Source organism: Elephantulus edwardii, unplaced genomic scaffold (genome assembly GCF_000299155.1).
Source record: "Elephantulus edwardii isolate Elephantulus edwardi_28Jun2011 unplaced genomic scaffold, EleEdw1.0 scaffold00007, whole genome shotgun sequence".
Taxonomy (NCBI): Eukaryota; Metazoa; Chordata; class Mammalia; order Macroscelidea; family Macroscelididae; genus Elephantulus; species Elephantulus edwardii.
In genome coordinates this window covers 24,884,059-24,905,278 of record NW_006399757.1, presented here as the reverse complement: position 1 = coordinate 24,905,278, position 21,220 = coordinate 24,884,059, and the positions used below count along the sequence as shown (strand labels likewise).

General features: G+C 37.6%; 1 protein-coding gene across 3 annotated transcripts in view; it reads right to left on the bottom strand.

Moving 5' to 3' along the window:
- The window catches only part of KLHL7 (kelch-like family member 7), an 81,562-nt gene that overhangs the window by 30,921 nt on the left and 29,421 nt on the right, over positions 1-21,220 (bottom strand). For all 3 annotated transcript variants that reach the window (XM_006880293.1, XM_006880291.1, XM_006880292.1), the window contains 2 exons: positions 16,666-16,841; positions 9,652-9,826 (listed from right to left, as the gene is read on the bottom strand). In XM_006880293.1, the coding sequence (XP_006880355.1) occupies positions 9,652-9,826; positions 16,666-16,841 (351 nt within the window). The remainder of the gene's footprint in view (positions 1-9,651; positions 9,827-16,665; positions 16,842-21,220) is intronic.

The window sequence follows — 21,220 nt, the reverse complement described above, 5'->3', positions numbered from 1 at the left end:
TAGTCAACAGTCTTGGCCCCAGCAGCCAGGAAATTAAAAGGCACATTGCAATGGGAAAGTCTGCTGTTAGGGACCTCTCCAAAGTGCTGAAGAGCAATGGTGTCTCTTTGGAGACTAAGGTGCGTCTGATACAGGCCATGGTCTTCGCAATCACCTGTTATGCATCAGAGAGTTGGACAATGACCAAGGAGGATAGAAGGAGAATTGATGCCTTTGAGCTGTGGTGCTGGAGAAGAGTATTGAGAATACCATGGACTGCTAGGAAAACAAACAGATTTGTCCTGGAAAGGGTTAAACCGGGTGGCTCCCTGGAGGCAAGGATTCTGAGGCTCAGTCTAACATACTTTGGACATGTTGTGAGGAGAGACCGGTCCTTGGAGAGGGACATCATGCTTGGGAGGGTGGAGGGACAGCGCAGGAGAGGAAGGCACTCTATGAGGTGGACTGATTCAGTGACTGGGATAATTGGGATGGGAGTGTCAGAGACAGTGCGATTGGCACAGGACAGAGCGGAGTTTAGGGCTGTTGTACATAGGGTCGCTATGAGTCACAGGTGACTCGATGACACATAACAACAACAACAACAACATGTCTTAAAGGGAGCTCTGGTGGCCGAGTGGCAAGAAGTTGCACTGCGATCCCAGAGGTACATGGTTCAAATCCACCAGATGCTCTGCTGGAAAAGTAGAGGCAATGTCCTCCTATATCAGTCAGATCCGATTGGACGGTACACACAAAAAAAGAATAAAATTTAAAAAAATATAAAGGGAGCTCTGGTAGCACGGCCCACTTGGAGTTAACTGCCCTGCTAACCCAAAGGTGATGCCTTTCTAAAGGTTCAAATCTTCCAGCTGCTCTAAGAGAAACTAGCAATCTTCTCCTGGATGATTTACAGCCCCACAAGCTGACTGGAGGGCCAGTTATGAATAAGTTCCAACTCAATGACAATGGAGTTTACGGGAGAGGCGTTTTTTTTTTATTTAAAAAAAAAATTGGTTTTCATTCAGTCATTCCTACATTTAATTTTAATATAATAATTGTCATTATATAATGCCATTATTGTCAAGATCCTACTGAAACCTCTGTGCATTCCCCTTTCCCTTCCTGCTCTGTCTTAAAGACAATTTTCAGTAACTGCATCTTCATCATCTATTTGCTTCATTTTAATACTCAAGACTCAGCTGAAGAATTAACTTTGTACTACTGCCTATTAAGTATTTACCAGAGGGGGCAACAGTTTAAATATTAGAGAATGATAACATTATAGCATGGATTTATATATTTCTACGCAGTTATAAGAGAGAAGTCCTTAGGTTAATAGTTTCAATTTGACTTATGTCAAACTAAAACGTTTGCATAAATTTATATAATCTGTAGTTCAGATCTTCAATAATCTCATTAACGTATTTATAATTTTTCTTATTCATTTACTGTTGCACATATTCCTCCCTCCCCCATCTTTTCTGCTCTCCCATGTACTTATTATTTAACCTACACTTAATGATCATCAGGTTCAATAGGCCATATTAGCAATTATTTATGATTTCATTATTATAAAATGTCCATGCTAATGAAATTTTATTTTACTTTATTAAACAACAGTGCATGTCACTGTTTTTTTTTCTTTTTATTTCATGGTAAAGACTGCTTTATTGGTGACAGTTAGTGTAAGTCAATAGTGATACCCAAAGAAGAGCTCTTTTGATCAGATTACTGGTCCATAGGGCACGGAATTAAACTGAAGCCAGAGCTGGGATGATAATTTGAAGTCAATCCAGCTTCTTGGGAAACGAAGACACAGCCATCTGATATATGGCATGTGCTGTTCCGCTAACTGTAAGAAACATGGTGGCTCTATACAGGAGGGCATCAGCTATCCCACCCTTTAGATACACTGGAATTCCATTATCCTCCTGAAATAGCTTTTGTTTTTCTCGAACTTTATTTTCAAACTGTCTGCGTGAAGAGGTACTTATGGTCCTCTGGGTAATCTGACAAAGAGCCAGCAGATTCTGCAGCATCTTGGCTGTATTTTTTGCCCACCAACAGCGACAACTGAACACCCTTAATGACGTCAGCCCCTGGCATGCACTGTTTAAAGAACAGAAGCTATATGGGATAAATCTGCATGCCAATAAACAATTCTTTTCCCAAAGAGAAAACCTCCTAAAACTGAGCTCTGGTGGGATAGGTTGTAGGGGGCTGCTCTGTTAACCCAAAAGCCATGCCTCTCTGTTGGTATGAATCCACCAGCTACTCCTCAAGAGAAAGTGGAACAATGTCCTCCCAGTTTGTATCTGAAACCCAGTTTCCAAGTCAATGGCAACAAGTGTTGATTTCATCCTTCTAAAAAATAACTCAGAAAAAGGGGAAGGGGATAGTGTAAGAAAATGAGATCTTCAAGGGCAATATTAATTCTTAAATCTCTTTAAATGTATGAGAAAGTAATCAATTTTCTTACTTAGAAAAGAAAATTGAAACCATCTTTTGTTCATTTAGTGGATTAGCCAGAAACAAACTGGAACACAGGGTTATGGGAAGCAGCACACCCCAACACTGTACGTGAGGCTGCAGATGGGTATAACCTATCTAGAGGGCAAACCACCATAATCCACCCAAAGCATAAATGCACACACTCTTTAACCTAGTAAATCCTCTTTTAGCTATTTATGAACATAGTTTTACTACTGGGCAAAGTCATGAAGATTATGGTGTACAATGAATTATTATATACAGCTATTAACAAGAATAAAGATGTTTAAAAAAAACAAAACAAGACAGACATTTACTATGTATATATAGACTGGTTTCTAAATAATAACATGGAATGAAAAAAGGCAAAATGCAGGCAGAAGACACACCGTGATTTTTCTATATTTTAAAAATTTGTACTTTATGCATATATATGTATTTTATTTATGAGACTATGCGTGTGTATAACACACACACATATGCTGGCTGAATTAATGCTGATTCACAATTACCTTCTGGTGGGTTTCCAAGGCGATAAAGCTCTATGGGAGGAGAAGACTAGGAAATTGTCTACTTATTAGGTGCTGTTGAGTTGACTCCAACCCACATAGACCCTATGGGCAACAGACCTGAACTATGCATTATCCTTCACCATCTTTCCATCTCCATCATGTTCAGGCCCATGATGACAGTAAGTCAAACCATCTTATTGAGGATCTAACCTTTCTTTTGCTGACCCTCCTTTATCCAGCATGACTCACTTCTCCAAAGATTGGCCCCTTTCGATAACATGTCCAAAGTATGTGAGATGAAGTTTCACCAGCTTTGCCTCTAAGGAAACCTTGAAATTGTTCCTACTTGCTACATGAGGGAGAGGATATAAGGTCTTGAATCTATGTGACCTAAGGATCTGGAACAAATCTCTGTTCATCTATCTGGGTTATGCTTTTGGTGAAAAGATATGCTAAAAAAGAAAAATACCACCTCACTTGCTGGCAGGAGGATTCAAGAAGCAAAACGAAACAAATACTAAGCAGGGTAAGTACAAAGGAGTGGATGCTCAGCAATAGTTAGTTGGTGCTTAACATGCAATGCACAGAAGAGCTTTTTTTTTTTTTTTTTTTTTTTTTTACAGAAGAGCTTTTAAGGTCAAAATGAGACTGGTGGTACAGTCCCCTTCCCCCAAGACCATGATCCTTAGTCACCTTTCAAGCCCGGACCTAAACTAAACCACTATGTTTGACCATCAGGAAAAAAAAAGATAGAAGTGCTGGTAGCTTACTGGGTAAAGAGGTGTACTGTCAGGAGGGTCAAATCCACCAGCAGCTCTGAGAGAGAAATATGGGAAATCCACAGGTGATTTACAGCCCCTGACAACTTACTACATGATCAGCTATGCATCTGCTCCTACTGGACAGCATGTAACAATGACAACACAAAGCGATCAACAACATCAGGAAAGGAAACATTTCCAATAATAATCAACACAGAAGATCAAAAGGGCAGCATCAGCTCAGGGATGAAGTTCAGAAGGCAGGAAAGGACTAGACACAGGGAACACAGGGATGTAGGAAGCATTCTGTTACAATGCTGAGATTACAACCAATGTTGGGAAACTAGTTGTATGATGTGGTGAATGAAAAACTAATTTTGCTCTTAGACTTTCACTTAAGTAACAATAAAAAATTAAGTAAACAAAAAAAAGTTACAGAAAAGTCAGGTTATATTAAAGATGGAAATCAGACTGACTGCAGGTGATGAAAGCATGAAAGAATAATCTTTAGTGTTGAGAACAAATAAGTTAAACCCAGAACTGCTAACTAGTGAAATTTATACACTAGAGTGAATAAAAACTAAATGAGAAATAAAGACAGTTTGCTATGTACAAGATAATCTTGAGGAATATGGAAAACAATTTAAGGATAAAAAAAAAAGGAGGAATGATGAGCAAAGAAACTGACTGACAAACATGGATAAATATAAACCTGTTGTTGTTATGTGCCGTCAAGTCACCTGTGACTCATAGCGACCCTATGTACAACAGCCCTAACCCCTGCTCTATCCTGTGCTAATTGTACTGTCTCTGACACACCCACCCCAAGTACCCCAGTCACTGAATCAATTCACCTCACAGAGGGTCTTCCTCTCCTGTGCTGTCTCTCCACCCTCCCAAGCATGATGTCCTTCTCTAAGGACTGGTCCCTCCTTACAACATGTCCAAAGTGTGTCAGACAAAGCCTCAGAATCTTTGCCTCCAAGGAGCAGCCTGGTTTAACCCTCTCTAGGATTAACCTGTTTTCTTAGCAGTCCATTCAATAATCTTCTTCAGCACCACAGCTCAAAGGCATCAATTCTCCTTCTATTCTCCCTAGTCACTGTCCAGCTCTGTCGTACAGCAAGTGAGTGCAAGGACCATAGCCTGAATCAGGCACACCTTAGTCTCCAGGGTGACAGCACTGCTCCTCAGTACTTTGGAGAGGTCCTTAACAGCAGACTTTCCCATTGCAATAATTTAATTTCCTGGCTGCTGGTGCAAAGAATGTTGACTGTGGAGCCAAGCTTTCTGTTAACAATCTCAATCTCTACTATATTAAAAATTACAATATGCTATTTAGAAAGTTAAAATAAAAATAGAACTAAAATGAAGACAAGTAAGGTATTAAAACTATGAATAATAGTTAAAAAATTCTTTTATTCAGAAGGAGGATAATGATATTAATATCTAAAATACATGTAATGAAATATAAAGGATAACCATTAAAAAGACTGACAAGTGAAATACTCAAATAGCAGTAAAGGAAAAACTGAATGAAAAAATATCTCCACTCAACGGAGGCAAGAATCACTATTTAAAAAAAAGGCAAGAAAACAAAGGAGCACAAAATTTGAAGCTAGAAACAACTGCTAACATAACAGCATTTAGAATATTTAAACTGTCTATAACTTACAAGTGAAAAAAAAAATGGTCAGAACAGATAAAAAAATGGAGTTATATGCTTTAAAGAGACACGAAAGACACAGATAAAGAGAAACAAACAAGGTGAGCACTGTTGTTATGTGCCGTCGAGTCGCTTGTGACTCATAGCAACCCTATGTACAACAGCCCTAAAGCCTGCTCTGCCCTGTGCCAATCGCACTGCCTCTGACACACCCATCCCGATTACCCCAGTCACTGAATCAATCCACCTCATAGAGGGTCTTCCCCTCCTATGCCGTCCCTCCACCCTCCCAAGCATGATGTCCCTCTCTAAGGACTTGTCCCTCCTTACAACATGTCCAAAGTATGTCAGACGAAGCCCCAGAATCCTTGCCTCCAAGGAGCAGCCTGGTTTAACCCTCTCCAGGATGAACATGTTTGTTTTCTTGGCAGTCCATGGTATATTCAATACTCTTCTAACCAGGAAAAAATTGCCCACTGTTTAGTTATATTCATAGCTGACAATATAAAAAAAGCACAACACAATCACAGGAGGTTCAATTCACCATGAAGATTAACACTGGTAAACTTATACACAAATTCTTAAAGAAAAAAACAGAGGAATCTAGCATAGTGGGGGAGTTTAATAGAATAGAGCTGTTTTAAGTGGTACTGTGTCTGCTCACAGTAACTCTATTTTCTCTGATCTGTGCCACCTACTCAATCTCTGCTGTACTTAAGCCCATTGTTATAGTCACTGTGTCAAATTATCTCATTAGTAAGCTCTACATAAAGTGGTCTCCAAAATATCAGTAAAGTAATTAAAAAAATTAAAATAAAACAATTGTATAATAATTGGCAAGTCTCAAAGAATTAGTATCTGACGACAAGGTAATGAAGTTAGAAATTCATAATAAAAGATTAACTTAAAAATCTGTTTCATTCATTGGTCAAAAGAGAAAGCATATGGAAATTAGAAAGCATTTTTAAAGCAAATGCAGATGTATGCCTATATTATGATATAATATGATACCTTCATTTATAGACTTTTAAGAAGATATAAGCTAATACCATGTATTATTTATAGGTGGCATCAAAATGTAAAGAAATGTGTGGTTTTTTTCTTCTTTTCAAATAGAGAATAAGTCATAAGATGGAGTATTTCTGATTCTTCAATCTTAATTTCTTAAGGTGTTAAGTAGGTTTATAAGAATTTGCAGTTCTACTTTTTATACCTTTTTGTGTGATTTAAGTATTGTTACTAAATTAAAAACAACACTATAGCAACTCCCTGCATGGGATCTGCTGAGATGCCATGGTTTGTCATCTGATAGAAATAGTCTGATAATAAATTAAAATTGTGAGCCTGTTAAGAACCAAAACACTAAAGCAACATTTCCCAATCTTCAAACTCTTAGGAAATAGTAACAATTTTTAAAAATTTATTTTAATGAAAGTTTGCAGAGACTTTGGATTTCCATTCATTCATGGTTGCACTTTTCTCCCTGCCCAACCTCTCCCCAGTTTCTTCTCTTTGAAAAGTAAAATTCTTTCATTGTTATACAACCCCTCCCCCCAAGTCCACTCCACTATGCAGCCTTTCTTTTGGACTCTGGTAATCTTCTCTTAAGATATACAACCTTGGAAACAATGGAGAGCTGTCAAGGGTCAGAATTAACTAGACAGCATGGGTCTGTTTGTGGGTGGGTTATTTTTTTCTGGGGGGTTGTTGTTTTTTTAAATATGTATCCAACCTACCCACTCTACACAACATATTTAATAGCAGCCTTGGCTTTTACATTGCTTTAATAGAAATACCCTTTTATTTTTCACTTTTAGAAGAAGACCAGGCTGTTAGTTTAAAGTTGTACGTTGTGTGAGGTAGGTAGGTGGGTATGACTGAGAAAGTGTCATGGTATTCCTAGACTTTAAATAAACTTATTTCTGGTGTATTTAAAAAAACCAAAAACTGGGGAGCTCTGGTGGCCTAGTGGCAAGGAGCTGCAACTACAATCCCAGAGGTGCACGGTTCAAATCCACCAGATGCTCTGCTGGGGAAGGAGGGACAATCTCCTCCTGTACCAGCCAGATCTGATTTGACGGTACACTCACACAAAAATAATAAAATAAAAAAAATAAATTAAAAAAAACAAAACCCCAAACACCCCCACCACAAACAGACTAGTTAATTCTGACCCATGACAGCTCTCCATTGATTTCCAAGTTTGTAAATCTTAACAGGAGCAGATGACTTTCTCTTTCTCCTGCAGAGCAGCTGGTTGGTTGACTGCCAACCTTTGTTTAGCAGCTCAACATTTAACTATGAAGTCAAACAGCTTTTGATTTGATCTCTAGTGGCACAGTGGTAAGAAGCTGTGCTGCAATCCCAAAGGTTAAGTGGTTTGAATCCACCAGCCACTCTATGGTAAGGTGGGTAATATCCTCCCTTGTGATTTACTGTCTCTGAAAACCTGCTGGAGGGTCAGCTATGAGTCAGCTGCAATACACAAGAATTATTCCATTGAACACTGTCCAGAAAAGGTATTCCATATAATTGGGCAATACAACAATAATAAAAATGTATAACTCTCTCTCTCTCTATATATATATATATGAGGGAACAGGGAAAAATTATCATTATTTGCAAACAGTATTATATCCCTTGAGAAAGAGAAATCAACTAAAACACTGAAAGATCAGTGATTACTAATAAAGAGTTACAATTCACAGTAATAATAAAATATATCTAAAATAGAATTATGAAATGTAAAATGTCTTAAGAAAAAAAATTACAAACCCTCCAGAGGCATATTACAACATAAATGAAACATAAAAATATGAAACTATACTGAAATAGCAAAGAAACTCTGTGTGTATATGAAATTTAGCTTATAAAGTTTCAGATTAATGGAGGACTAGTGGTATTTGTCTATCTTGCTAGACATTTATAGGAAAAGTCAGATTTTAATTTAACATAAAAATAAAGATAGATATGAAGTTTAAAGGGAAAAAAATTAATGAATGCACAGGAGGAACATTTAGGTGACTGAAAATCATCTTATAATAGAGAAGACCTTTCCAAACATGCAATAAAAGCCAGAAACATAAAGGGGAGGAAAGGCTTGGGTTTAGTAATTTACTAGGAAATGACAAGGAAACACTAGAAATTCAATCTAGGCGTGCCAGAGTTGCAAAATCCCACTACAAATAACAGATAAATCAGAAAATTCCGACTGTGAAGGTACAGGGAAATGTACTGCATGATGATTTAAAGAAAAAAAAAAAAAAAAAGCACACTTGTACATTATTTGGAACTTAAAATCTTCCAGAGAGAATTTTCTTCTTTAAAAAAAAGCCACATAAAAAGAAATGGAAAAGCTTAGTATCAGACTTTTCATAAGCAACACTGAAAGCATGAAGAAAATGGAGCCACAAATATGTTTAAGATTCTAACGGAAAAGGATTCAATACTTTAACTCTTTCATTGTTTTACAGTAAGATATGACATTTGTCAAATCTCCAAATATTTACTAATTATATGCTCTCTCTCAGAAAGTTTTAGAGTATCTGTTTCACCAAATAGGATAAATTAAGGAAAGAAAAGGCCTCCATCCAGGAAGACAATATATCAAGTCTAAGAGACAGATGACAGGCTGTCTCAGGATGATGAAAGGGAAATCCCAGCACAGCACCTATGTTTCAGGCCAAAAGAGCAAATGATCCACACTTACATAAGCAGGGGAAAGCTCCATTTTCCAAGGATAAAGCAACAAATCACTTAATTGTATGGGTAATTATACAAAGTAGTATTTCACAGAAGAGTTGAGCTTTGGGATTTAGTTTGCCAAGTCAAGAAAAACCAAGGAAAGGAAAACAATGAAGCTACCAAAAAAGAAAGAAAGAAAAAAAAACAAACAATCCACAAGAATTGAAAATTACTGATGAACAAAGAAAATATAATCATAGTACAATGACAATCATTACACATAAAAGTAGAGAAAGCATGTTGTTGTTGTTATGTGCCATCGAGTTGCTTGCATAAGTGATTTAAACCTTCTTTCACATACATCCTTATTAAATAGGGAGTGCTTAGGTTAAGGTCCTTAAAAATACACAGCTAAGGCCCAAAAAGCAAAGTACCTAATAAGAGCAAAGCCTGAATTTCTTTTTAGCTGCCAAGTATGACACATTTTAAATGGTTTTAAGTTCATGAGACATTGGCTACATGACCAAGCTTATAAAAGAATATTAAATTGACTTACTTATTACCATCTTAAGGCATTCAGGATTGTCTTGAATAAGTGGTTCAGCTTGTACTGTTTTACTTAAAAAATTCTTTGATATAAGAGGAAATCGGACTTTAGCAAGAATATCAACCATAAACGGCTGGCGATTAGGTTCATCATATTTCAACCACCTGACTGCAGCATCATAAACCTAAGGGAAAAAACAGCACAGTATAATCCACCGAGGGCAGCAACATTTCCAATTACTTCTGTTTATACACATACTGAAGGGAGAGAATCTAATAAAGAACCACTTACTTGAAATTTCTTCAAATACTTGCTTTCATCCCTAAATACACGGAATCTATTCACAGCTGCAAAAGAGCTAACTCGTGGCTGAATTTTCGAGGGTAACTCCAATAGTTACTGATGACCCACTGGGCTTTGTGGAAGCCACCAAGACAGAAGGAACAAGTCAAGAAAGACTAATCCAACTATTCAAATTTATGTACCAACCACTAATAGCAAAGATGAAGAAATGAAAGATTGTTACCAACTACTACAGTCTGAAATGGATCAAATATGCAATCAATATGCACTGATACTCATTTGAGATTGGAGTGCAAAAGCTGGAAACAAGGAAAACAGGACCTTGGTGATAATTATGACCAATGAGTTATTCACTGTATGCATCTTTTAAAAACAACAAAATGGCGACTGTGCATGTGGATGGAAAATAAGTAAGCCAGAAAAAACCCCTGATACCCTTGCTTTTTGATAGCATAGTACCACGGACTGCTGAAAGGACAAAAAGTTCATTTTAGAGGATGTACAACTAGGGTGAGGTGCTCTTAGAACACGGTGAAACTTAAGTCTCACATACCTGGCATGTTATCTGAAGGCATCAGCCCTTGAAAAAGGACATTGTGCTGGGGAAGGTAGAGGGGTCAGCAAGGGAGAGGAAGATCCTCAACAAAACGGACTGCCATAATGGGCCTGGGCATGGTAGAGACTGGAGGACGGTGAAGGATAGGGCAAGTTTCAGATGTGTTATTCCAAGAATCACCACGAACCACAGCTGATTTGCTGGCACCCAAACACACACACACGGACTAATACTCAAGAATCGAACTGATTTTATAGGGGAAAAAAGGCAATGAGATCAGTATCAGTGACAAAAAGGCCAGGGGCTAATTGTGGAACTGATTATCAATTGCTGATATTCAAGTCCAAGTTGAGAATGAAGAAAATTAAGTGTATGGTCTTACATACATCCCATCTAATTTAAAAGCCATCCCAAGAATACATTTGAAACAACTATGAGATATCATCTCACTCCAGTAAGAACAGCAAAATTTAACAGAACAGTACACAACAAATGCTGGTGAGGTTGTGGAGAAACTGGAACTCTTATTCACTGTTGGTGGGAGTGTAAAATGGTGCAACCACTATGAAAGGATGTATGGCACTCTCTCAAAAAGTTGCAAATAGAAACACCATTTGACCCAGAAATCCCACTACTGGGACTATACCCCAAAGAAACCATAACCGCCACTCAAGCAGATATATGTACATCCATGTTTATCTCACCTTTGTTCACAATAGCAAGGAGTTGGAAACAACCCAAGTACCTATCAACAAATGAATAGATAGAGAAGCTGTAGTATATTCACACAATGGAATACTATGCTGCATTGAAAAACAAGGAACTCATAAAATAGTATACAAAATGGGTGACCCTAGAGGACATTATGCTGAGTGAAATACCTCAGTCACAAAAGGACAAATACTACATGGTGCCACTGCTGTCAAACGGGACTTAAATTGGGGTAGGGGGAGACTGAGAAAGATAGGATAAATTACATACTGTATTGAAACAGATGAGAGAGACAACTGTTTATAAGGGAAATATGATTAGACATGACTTGCATGACAACAGTCCAGAATAAGAGCTGCACAGTCAAGTGCACTGGGGTCGGGGGAGGAAACTATACAACAATGAAATAATTTTTTTTCAAAGAGAAAAGTGAACTGGGAGGATGGGTAGGGAGGAAAATGTGCAACAATGAATGAATGGAAATCCAAGTTCTCTATAAACTGTTGTTAAAAATCACAATTAAAAAAAAAAAAGAGAGAGAGAACAGCTTTCCAGCGGTGACCTCCGCATGCCAATATGCCTCTTACAGAAAAGAAGAACATGCCTCGTCTCCAGAAGAGAAGAGGAAACACAAGAAAAAGTGCCTGATGCAGAGCCCAAATTCCTATTTCATGGATGTGAAATGCCCAGGATGTTATAAAATCATCACGGTCTTCAGCCATGCACAAACAATAGCTTTGTGTGTTGGCTGCTCCACTGTTCTGTCAGCCCACAGGAGGAAAAGCAAGGCTTATGGAAGGATGCTCCTTCAGACGGAAGCAGCATTAAGAAAAACACACTGAATCAAGATGAACGTAAATTTTTTTATCTCAAGAAACAGAATTTTGGAGATATATATAATCTATATCTATCTATCTATCATCTATCTATCTATCTATCTATCTATCTATCTATCTATCTATCTATCTATCTATCTATCCATCCAGATATAATAGATGGAAGAAGTTCTAGGTACACTGAAGGCACTGGCAAAAACCAAAGACAAAACCAACAAAAATAATCCCAGAAAAAGAAACAGAATAAACCCCCTACAATGAACTACATATACAAAGAATTGATGGTATACCAATTGAAATGGTTCAACAAATAGATGCAACATTGAAAGTAGTCACTACAGTTCCAAGAAGTTTGGAAGACAGCTGCTTTGTCAACCAACTGTGTTCATTCCAAAGAAATGTGAAAAAAAATGTGGAAATTATGAGACATCATTATTAATATTGCACTCAAGTGATTTTACAGATTATAATGAAAACAGCATTTATGGCAAGCCTTGACAAGAAACTGCCAAAAATTCAAGTTAGGTTCAGAATGAAACACTGCTGACATCGGATGGATCTTGGCCGAAAACAAAGAATAACAGAAAGATGTTTAGCTGTGCTTTTTTGAATACATAAAGGCGTCTGACTTCATGGAACATACAAAGGATGGATAACACTGTGAGGAATGAAAATTCTAGCATACTCAAAATTGTGTTCATGCAGAATCTGTACATAAGCCTTTCATTCAAAATGAACAAAGGGATATTGTGTGGTTTAAAACTAGGAAAAGCATATGTCAAAGCATTATCTAGTTATTAGTCTAGAGGTGTAGCCCACAGTCTTATGGTTCAAATGCACCAAACACTCTTCAGGGGAGAAAAATGGACTGTCTTCTTCCATTAACATCTACATCCTTGGAAATCAGAAGCAGGGGTCACTCAGAATCAGAATCGAAATCAACTTGCAGGCAGTGAGTGAAAGTGAATTTAATTTGTTGGTTTTTTTGGTCCTTTTCTTTTTATTATTAAATTTTATTAGTTTTAATGAACATTTACAGGGATTTTGGGTTTTCATTCCTTCATTGCTGCACCATTCTCTCTACCCTCCTCCCCAGTTCGTTCTTCTTCCCCCGCCATCCGAATGTCTGTTTTAATTGTCCAATTGCCACAGTGCTTGTCAAAGTCAGTTCTGATTAATCTTCTTTGTCAGTGTGTCCTTTGCCATTCCCTATCACTCTTCCCTGAGAGAGACTTCACCCTGATTCATAAGGAAAAGGGGATGGCGTATTCTCTTAGCTACTTCCTGCTGAAAAGGGACGCTGTGGGTTTCAGGGTGAATATCTTCTCTCACTACTCTAAAGGGCCCCTTTGGCAGTAGGAAACACACAGACTATTATGGAGATTGATTTTGGAATTTAGATGCACTGTTATTAATTGTGTTTAGCCGTACATGTTCATATCCTTGAAGATGTATCATGGGGGTGTTAAAGTGAATTTAATTTGTATGCTAAGCAAATAATCTGAGAATGTGGGCTGTAAAAAGAAGAATATAGCATCAGGATTGGAGGAAGATTCATTAAGAACCTACAGTACGCAGATGACACACCTTGCTTACTGAAAGTGAAGATCTGAAGCACTTGTTAAGAGAAAATATTATAGTCTACAGTATAGCTTACACCTTAATATAAACAAAAATCTTTTTAAGTCGATCAATAAGCAACGTTATGATAAATGGATCAAAGGTTCCAGTCATTACTCATGGAAAAAACAGTCAAGAAATCACAGCACTGTAACTGTGTCAAGGCCCTCTGCCACAAAAGAACTCTTTACAGTATTACAAAGCAAAAATGTCACTTTTAAGACTAAGTTGTCCCTGATCCCAAGCCTGAGTGTTTTCTATCACCAATGGACCAATAAACAACATCATAATAGATGGAGAAAAGACTGAGTTGTTAATAACATAATTTTATTTGGATCCATAAACAACATGATAATAGTAGTCAATAAATAAAAAGACATGTAGTATTAAGGAAATCTGCTGTCTAAACCTTTTTTAAAAAGTGCTCATGAGTAAGGATGTCAGTTTAAAGACTGAGGTGTATGTGGTTCAAGTTATCATCTTTTCAATTACTTCATGTATCTATGAAAGTTAGACAATGCATAAGGAAGACCAAAGAATCGATGCCATTGAGTTGAACATCCCATGAACCGCCAAGAAAATGTGTCTTAAAGGGAATGCAACCAGAGTGCTCTGTAGATGCATAGTAAGTCATTTCACAAAGTTTGGGCATGTTGTCAGGGGGAGCCAATCCTTGGAAAAGGACATCAGGCTGGGAAAGGTGGAAGGTCAATAAAAGAGAGGGAGACCCTCCAGGATACAGACCATCACAGTGACTACGACAATGGGCTTGAGTACGGCAGATTCTGTGCAGAAGGCACAGGCTAGGGAAAGATTCAGATTTGTTGTGCATAGGGTCTCTATGAGTCATAGTCACCTTGGTGGCACCTAACCGCAGCAACATATGAATATGAAAGCTGGATGGGGAATAAGAAAGACGGAAACAGAATTGGTGAACTTTAACTATGGTTTTAGTAAAATATATTAAATATACTATATACTATTAGAAGAAGGAACAAAATCTGTTGTGAAAGATGTAAAGAATGTTCCTTAGAAGCAAGGATGGTGAGGCTTCATTTCACTTACTGAACATACTATCTGGAGCAATCAGTCCCTGGAGAGGCACATCATGTTAGGAAAAGCAGAGGGTTGGAATAGGACCCTTAGTAAAATGGAACCACATGGTGGCTGCAACGATGGATTCAATCATAACAAGGATTGTGAAGACAGCACAGGACCTTGGATGGTTTTGTTCTGTTGCTACGAATCAGGACTGACTCAATGCACCTAACAATAAAGATGCAAAAATAGCAGAAAAACTAGCACACCTTGCATCCAGTTGTTAAGACATTAATATATTACAACTAATCAGATAATGTTGACAATTAATTAAAGTCCACACTTCTTTCAAGGTACCAGTGGTGGTGCATTGGTAAAGCACTAAAAGACAGGTTGGTAGTTCAGATTTACTCAGTGGCTCTGCAGGAGAATGAAATGGCAATCTGCTCCCTAAAAGATTATAGCCTGGGAAACCTTTAGGGTAGTTCTGTCACTAGGGTCAAACTGACAAGATGGTTACTGCTGCCACTGCGGCCACCACTATGACTTTTTTCACAGTATTTTTGACCTAAACAAGTTTTATCACAGAGGTCCATCTAGGAGACCAAATTACATTTTTGTTATCAGGATCCTTTAGAATGTGACAATGCCTTGGATTTTCCTTATTGTTGGTAAACTTGACAGTGCTTGCAGCATATCCTTGAACTTGGATTTGTCTGGCATTTTTCTCATGATTAGATAAAGACTAGAATTTTTTGGAAGGAAGACTGCAATGGTGAAGTATCAATCTCATTGTATTTTATCAAGGGCACCTGCTACCAACATGACTTTTCCCCATTTATGCTACTTGGACCACCAGGCACAAGGAGAGTTGTTTAGGTTTTTTCCCACATAAAACTGGGATTTTTTTCTTTCCATACGGCACATAAGCCAACTAATTTTGATTAGTGAATGGAGTTTTATCTTTCTGCCCTTGCAGAAACTTTCATTTCCAATGTATCAACTTTCAAAGTGACACTCTTGAGTCATGAAGAAGACTGGACAAAATGGACCTGGCTTAGAAATATTTTATCTTTATAACAAGAGTAATTTACATATAAAGTCTTATAGTAGCGGCAGTAATTTCTGATAGCGCAAACAGTGCTAGGCTATAGTTGAAAAGTTAGTGGTCTGCAAATAACCAGGTACCTTGGGATACAGACCTTGTGATCTGCTTCTGCAAGGTAATAATCTTGGGAAGCCTACTGGCACAGTTCTACTCTACACAATGGGATTACCATATGTTGGGATGGATAGCAAAGAAAAACAAGTACTTTCTTCCTATTGCTGCTGTAACAAAATATCACATTTAGTGATATACAATTACACAGACTGATAATCTGATGGTTCTGGAAGTTAGGGACTCACTGTGCTTAAAGAAAAATGTCATCAGGCTGTCTTCCTCTGGAGGTTCTAGAGGAGAATGCATTCCTTTGACTTTTGCAGCTTCTAGTACTCCTGGCCTTGTGATTCCTTCTTCCACCTTCAAAGTAGTCTGTCTCATACTGAGACTGATTCTTCTACATTCCGCATTCACATTATACCATGCCCAACCAGATTATCTCTTCATCTCAAGATCCTTAACTAAAACACACCTGTAAGTCCCTTCCATCATGCAACATTCATTCACAGGTTCTAGGGACTAGGATACGGAAACCCTCCTTTGGAGGAGGTATTACTTGGCCTACCATGATACAAAATAGTTCTGATCCTACCAAGTGGCCTCTTTCCCAAACTTTCAATCCTTCTAAGCACCCAAGGCTTACTCTTCCTATAATACTGATTTTGGAATTCCCTATCTGGTCTACAAAACATATTTTCTCCTAACATGACTTTTTTCCTTATCATGTACCCAAACATGAGGTGTCAGAAGTCAGCAACATTTTTACTGAGGAAAATAAAGAAAGGTAATGTAGTCACCTGATCCTCTGCTCTCACAGTCAGAGTATCCTGGTTGAGGAGGTGTGTTACTCGCTTAACATCAAGTTGTAGAAACTCATCAGTTTTGTAAACTTCAGTAAAATGCTGATGAATGAAATCATCTGCAGTAGCTTTCAATTCAGGACAGTCTAGACACTCTGCTAGAACACTTATACCTAACAAAGAGAGAAAATAATGGAAACAACTTCTGTAAGAATGAAATACATCTTGAAAAGAAAGAATCATTTCAGAAAAATAAGACTGCATCAATTTCAGAAATCTGATTTTGCCTCCTCAAAAAACTTAACCTGTTGCTTTCCCCCACCCTTGACTCACTGCATTGATGAGAATCTTAGTACAAAGTGAAATATCTGTTGTCTATTTCTAGTACTTAGTTTTTTTCCTAGTCAAGACTTTAGTCAATTAGTTTTATTTTTCTATTTCATTAACTTATAAAGTCTTTTAACACATTGCTGCACATTTTTAAATTGACGACCATGCTTAGAAACACATTTTCCCCCGCTATAGCCATCATTTGCGACAATATATTAATTTGTAGTTGTTAAGCAAATAGAGTAATATATCATTAACTTATAACAGGTATTTAATTTGTGGTTGTTAAGTGTCACAGGATCGACACCATGCACATCAGACCTGAGTCTTGTCCTATGCTGCATCATCCTCATGATCTCTACTGTACTTGAGGCCATTGTTGTAATCACGGAGTCAGTTCAGCTTCTGGAGGTGTCTCCTCTCTTTCATTGACCCTCTCTCCCTTTCCCAGTATGATGTCTCTCCAAAGACTTATTCTTCCTGAAAATAAGCCCAAAGTAAATGAGACAGGTTTAACCATCCCTGCCTCTGAAGAGCAGGCTGGCTGGACTTCCTTTAAGACATACTTGTTTTTGTTCTTTTGATGTTCAATACATTCCCCCAACAATGCAAAGGCACAGATTCTTCTTCAGCCTTCCTTATTTACTGTCTAACTTTGAGACGGACAGGAAACAAATGAAAATACATTGGCTTGGGTCAGACACACCCTGGTCTTGACAATAACATCCTTGCTCTTTAGCCCTTTTGATGGGTCCTTTACAGCAGATTTTTCCAAAGCAAAAATGACTTTTGATATCTTAGCTGCTGTTAACATGGGTGTTGATTGTGGATCCAAGTAAAATGAAATATCTGACAACATCAATCTTTTCTCCATCTATCATAACATTGCCTATTATCTGTTTTCTTGATTTTAAGTAACTCACATTGAATGCTGTAATCTTTGATTCTCTGCAGCAAGTGCTTCAAGCCTTCACTTACTTCAAGTAAGTTTTGTCATATGAGTCACACAAGTTTGTTTTTTTTTGTCACACAAGTTTTTGATTAGTTTTCCTCAAATCCTGATGCCACATTTTTCTTCATAAAGTCCAGTTTCTTACAGTATTTGCTCAGCATACAGAGTGATTATATATGGAGAAAGGATACAATCCTGACACATACCTTTTCCAATTTTAAACAATGTAGTAGTCCTTTGTTCTGTTCAGACAACTGCTTCTTGGTCTATATGTGTTTTGTTTTTTTTTTTTAATGTATATGTTTAACATAAGCACAATTAAGTGTTTTGGAATTCCCATTCTCAAGGCTATCCATAATTTTATTTGATCCAGACTCAATTAAACACAAGTAAACATCTTTCTGCTAAAATGTGCTTTCAGTCAAGGCCCATCTGACTTAGCAAAGAATTTTCATGCCACTTGAGAATCTAGCTTGAAATTCTGGCATTTCCCTGCTGATGTACTAGTCATTTTAATCTTCAGTAAGAATTTAATTGCTTTGATAGAAGGAAATTTCATCAACATAGTGAAAAGCAAAACCAAGAGCCAACACCATTCTCAACGGAAAAAGACTAAAAGCATTTTCCTTGGGAACAGGGACCAGACAAAGACGTCCACTGTCACCACTTCTATTCAATATTGTATTGAAAGTGCTTGCGAAGGCAATATGACAAGAGAAGGAAATAAAATCAGTGGGATTACTTTACAGTAATAACTCAGAGAAGGAAACCAAGAAAGCATTACCATTTACAATAGTTGATCAAAATTAAGATACTTGGGAGTGAATCTAACTCGAGATATTAAAGACCTGTACAAATAAAACTACAGAACATTTCTACAAGACACAATAAAAGAACTAACAAAATGGAAAAATGTGCCCTATTCATGGATAGGAAGATACAATATTGTGAAAATGACAATCTTACTGAAAGCAATCTACATGTTCCATGGAGATTGAAAAGGAAACTGTCAAGTTTACTTGGAGAGGCAAGAAACTCTGGATAAGAAAAACACTTCTGAGAAACAAAAATGAAGTGCGAGGCATAGCACTCCCTGACCTCAAAACTTGCTATACAGTGGCAGTAACCAAAACAGCATGGTACTGGTATAATGACAGGCACACAGATCAATGGAACAGAATTGAGAATCTTGAAATAGATCTGGCTCTCTATGGTGAACTGATATTCGACAAGGAAACAAAACCTATTACATGAGGAAATGACAACCTCTTCAACAAATGATGGGGGCAAAACTGGACCTGCAGAAGGTTGAAACAGGATCTACATCTTACATCATACACAAAAATCACCTCAAGGTAAATGAGAAACCTGGGAGTAAAGCCCAAATCCATAAGAGTTCATAAGAGACAAACGGGGATCAAGCTTAGAAAGTCTATAGTATAAAGAGACTGCCAAATAAAGCCAGAAATGCACAATTGGAAGAGGATAAAAATTGATGAATGGGACCTTCTAAAGATTAAGTTCATGTGTGCATCGAAACTTTTCCCAAGAGGGTGAAAAGAAAACCTACTGACTGGGAACAAAGACTTGGCAATAACAGTTCAGACAAGAGTCTCATAATGAAAGTTTATAGAATATTCCTGGGCCTCCACAAGAAAAAGACCAATAACTCAGTTACAAAATGGGCAAAAACCATGGAAAGAACTTTAACAGAGGAAGATATTCAAATGGCCAACAGAAACATGAAGAAATGCTCCAAATCACTGGCACGAAAGAGAGATGCAGATCAAAGCCACTATGAGATACCATCTTACTCCAGTAACAGTGGCAAAGCTTAACAGGGAAGCAAGTAATATGCTGGAGAGGATGTGGCAAGACAGGAACTCTTAATACACTGTTGGTGGGATCGTAAAATGGTACAACCATTCTGGAAGGCAATTTAGTACTTCCTCAAAAAGTTGAATATAGAAATTCCCTATGACCCAGCTATTTCACTGCTTGGAATATACCCTGAGAAAATGAAAACTGAGGTACAAATGGACACTTGCACACCAATGTTCACAGCAGCATTTATTCACCATCATAAGAACACGTAAACAGCCCAGATTGTCCAACCACAAACAAATGGATTGAGAAATTATGACACATTCACACAATGGAATATTACACGATCCAGGAGCAATGATTTTGTAAATTACTACCTATCCTGGGAAGAACATTATGCTGAGTGAACTAACTCTGCCCCCATAAGGACAAATACTGTACAAAACCATCATTGCAGAATGCATATGAGGATCCAAGAAGGGGAGGGTAGGGTGGGAGCAGAGGGTGAGGATGGGTGGCAAGTGTGTGTGTGTGTGTGTGTTAATCACAGGGTTGTACAATTTGATGGGCTGGGAGGGGGTGGTGAAGGAAATGGGAAAGTTCCTATGTGAAAAAGAATGTATTAAATCTGTGCAAATAAGCCAGTATAATAATAAATAGAACTGCACGTGAGATTACAGATATTGTTTGATGTCTTTCTCCCATCTTTGTACTTTATATTACTTTTTGCTTGTTTTAATTTTTTTTATAATATTTTTTCCACTGTTTAACATTTTCTTCCCTTCCTCCTGACTCCCTCCTCAATTCACCCTGAATGCAACCCTTGTTCCAGATTACTGTCATACATTGTTTGATCATGTCTACAGTCTGCTGCATTACCTTTTTGGGGAAGGGGGACAAATCTGGATCTCTTCTCATCAGTTGGTCAGGGAACTTTCTTCCTATTTGTTGGCAAAGACTGGAAGGCACATCCAAGTTTGCATTTTTTCCTTAAACAACTCAATTTAGTATTCCATCAATTTCTGGGGCCTTACTATTTGCCAATGCCTTCAGTGCAACTTGGATTTCTTCCTTCAGAACTGTTGACTTTGATCATATGCTACTTCCTGTAACGGTTCAGTGTTGATCAATTCCTTTTGGTACGGTTACTCTGTATTCATCTTCTTTTGATGTTTCCTGTATTCAAGATTTTGTCCATAGAATCCTTCAGTTTTACAATACAAGTCTTGATTTGTTCTTCAGTTCTGATAAATGCCAAGTGTTTTCTTCTCTTTTAGTTTTCTAACTAACTCTTCGTACATTTCATTTTAACACTTTACTTTTGTCTTCTCAAGATGGTCTTTGACCATCAACAAACGAATGGATAGAGAGGCTGTGGTATAGTCACACAATGGAATACTATGCTGCATTGAAAAACAAGGAACTCATGCAATATTATTCAAAATG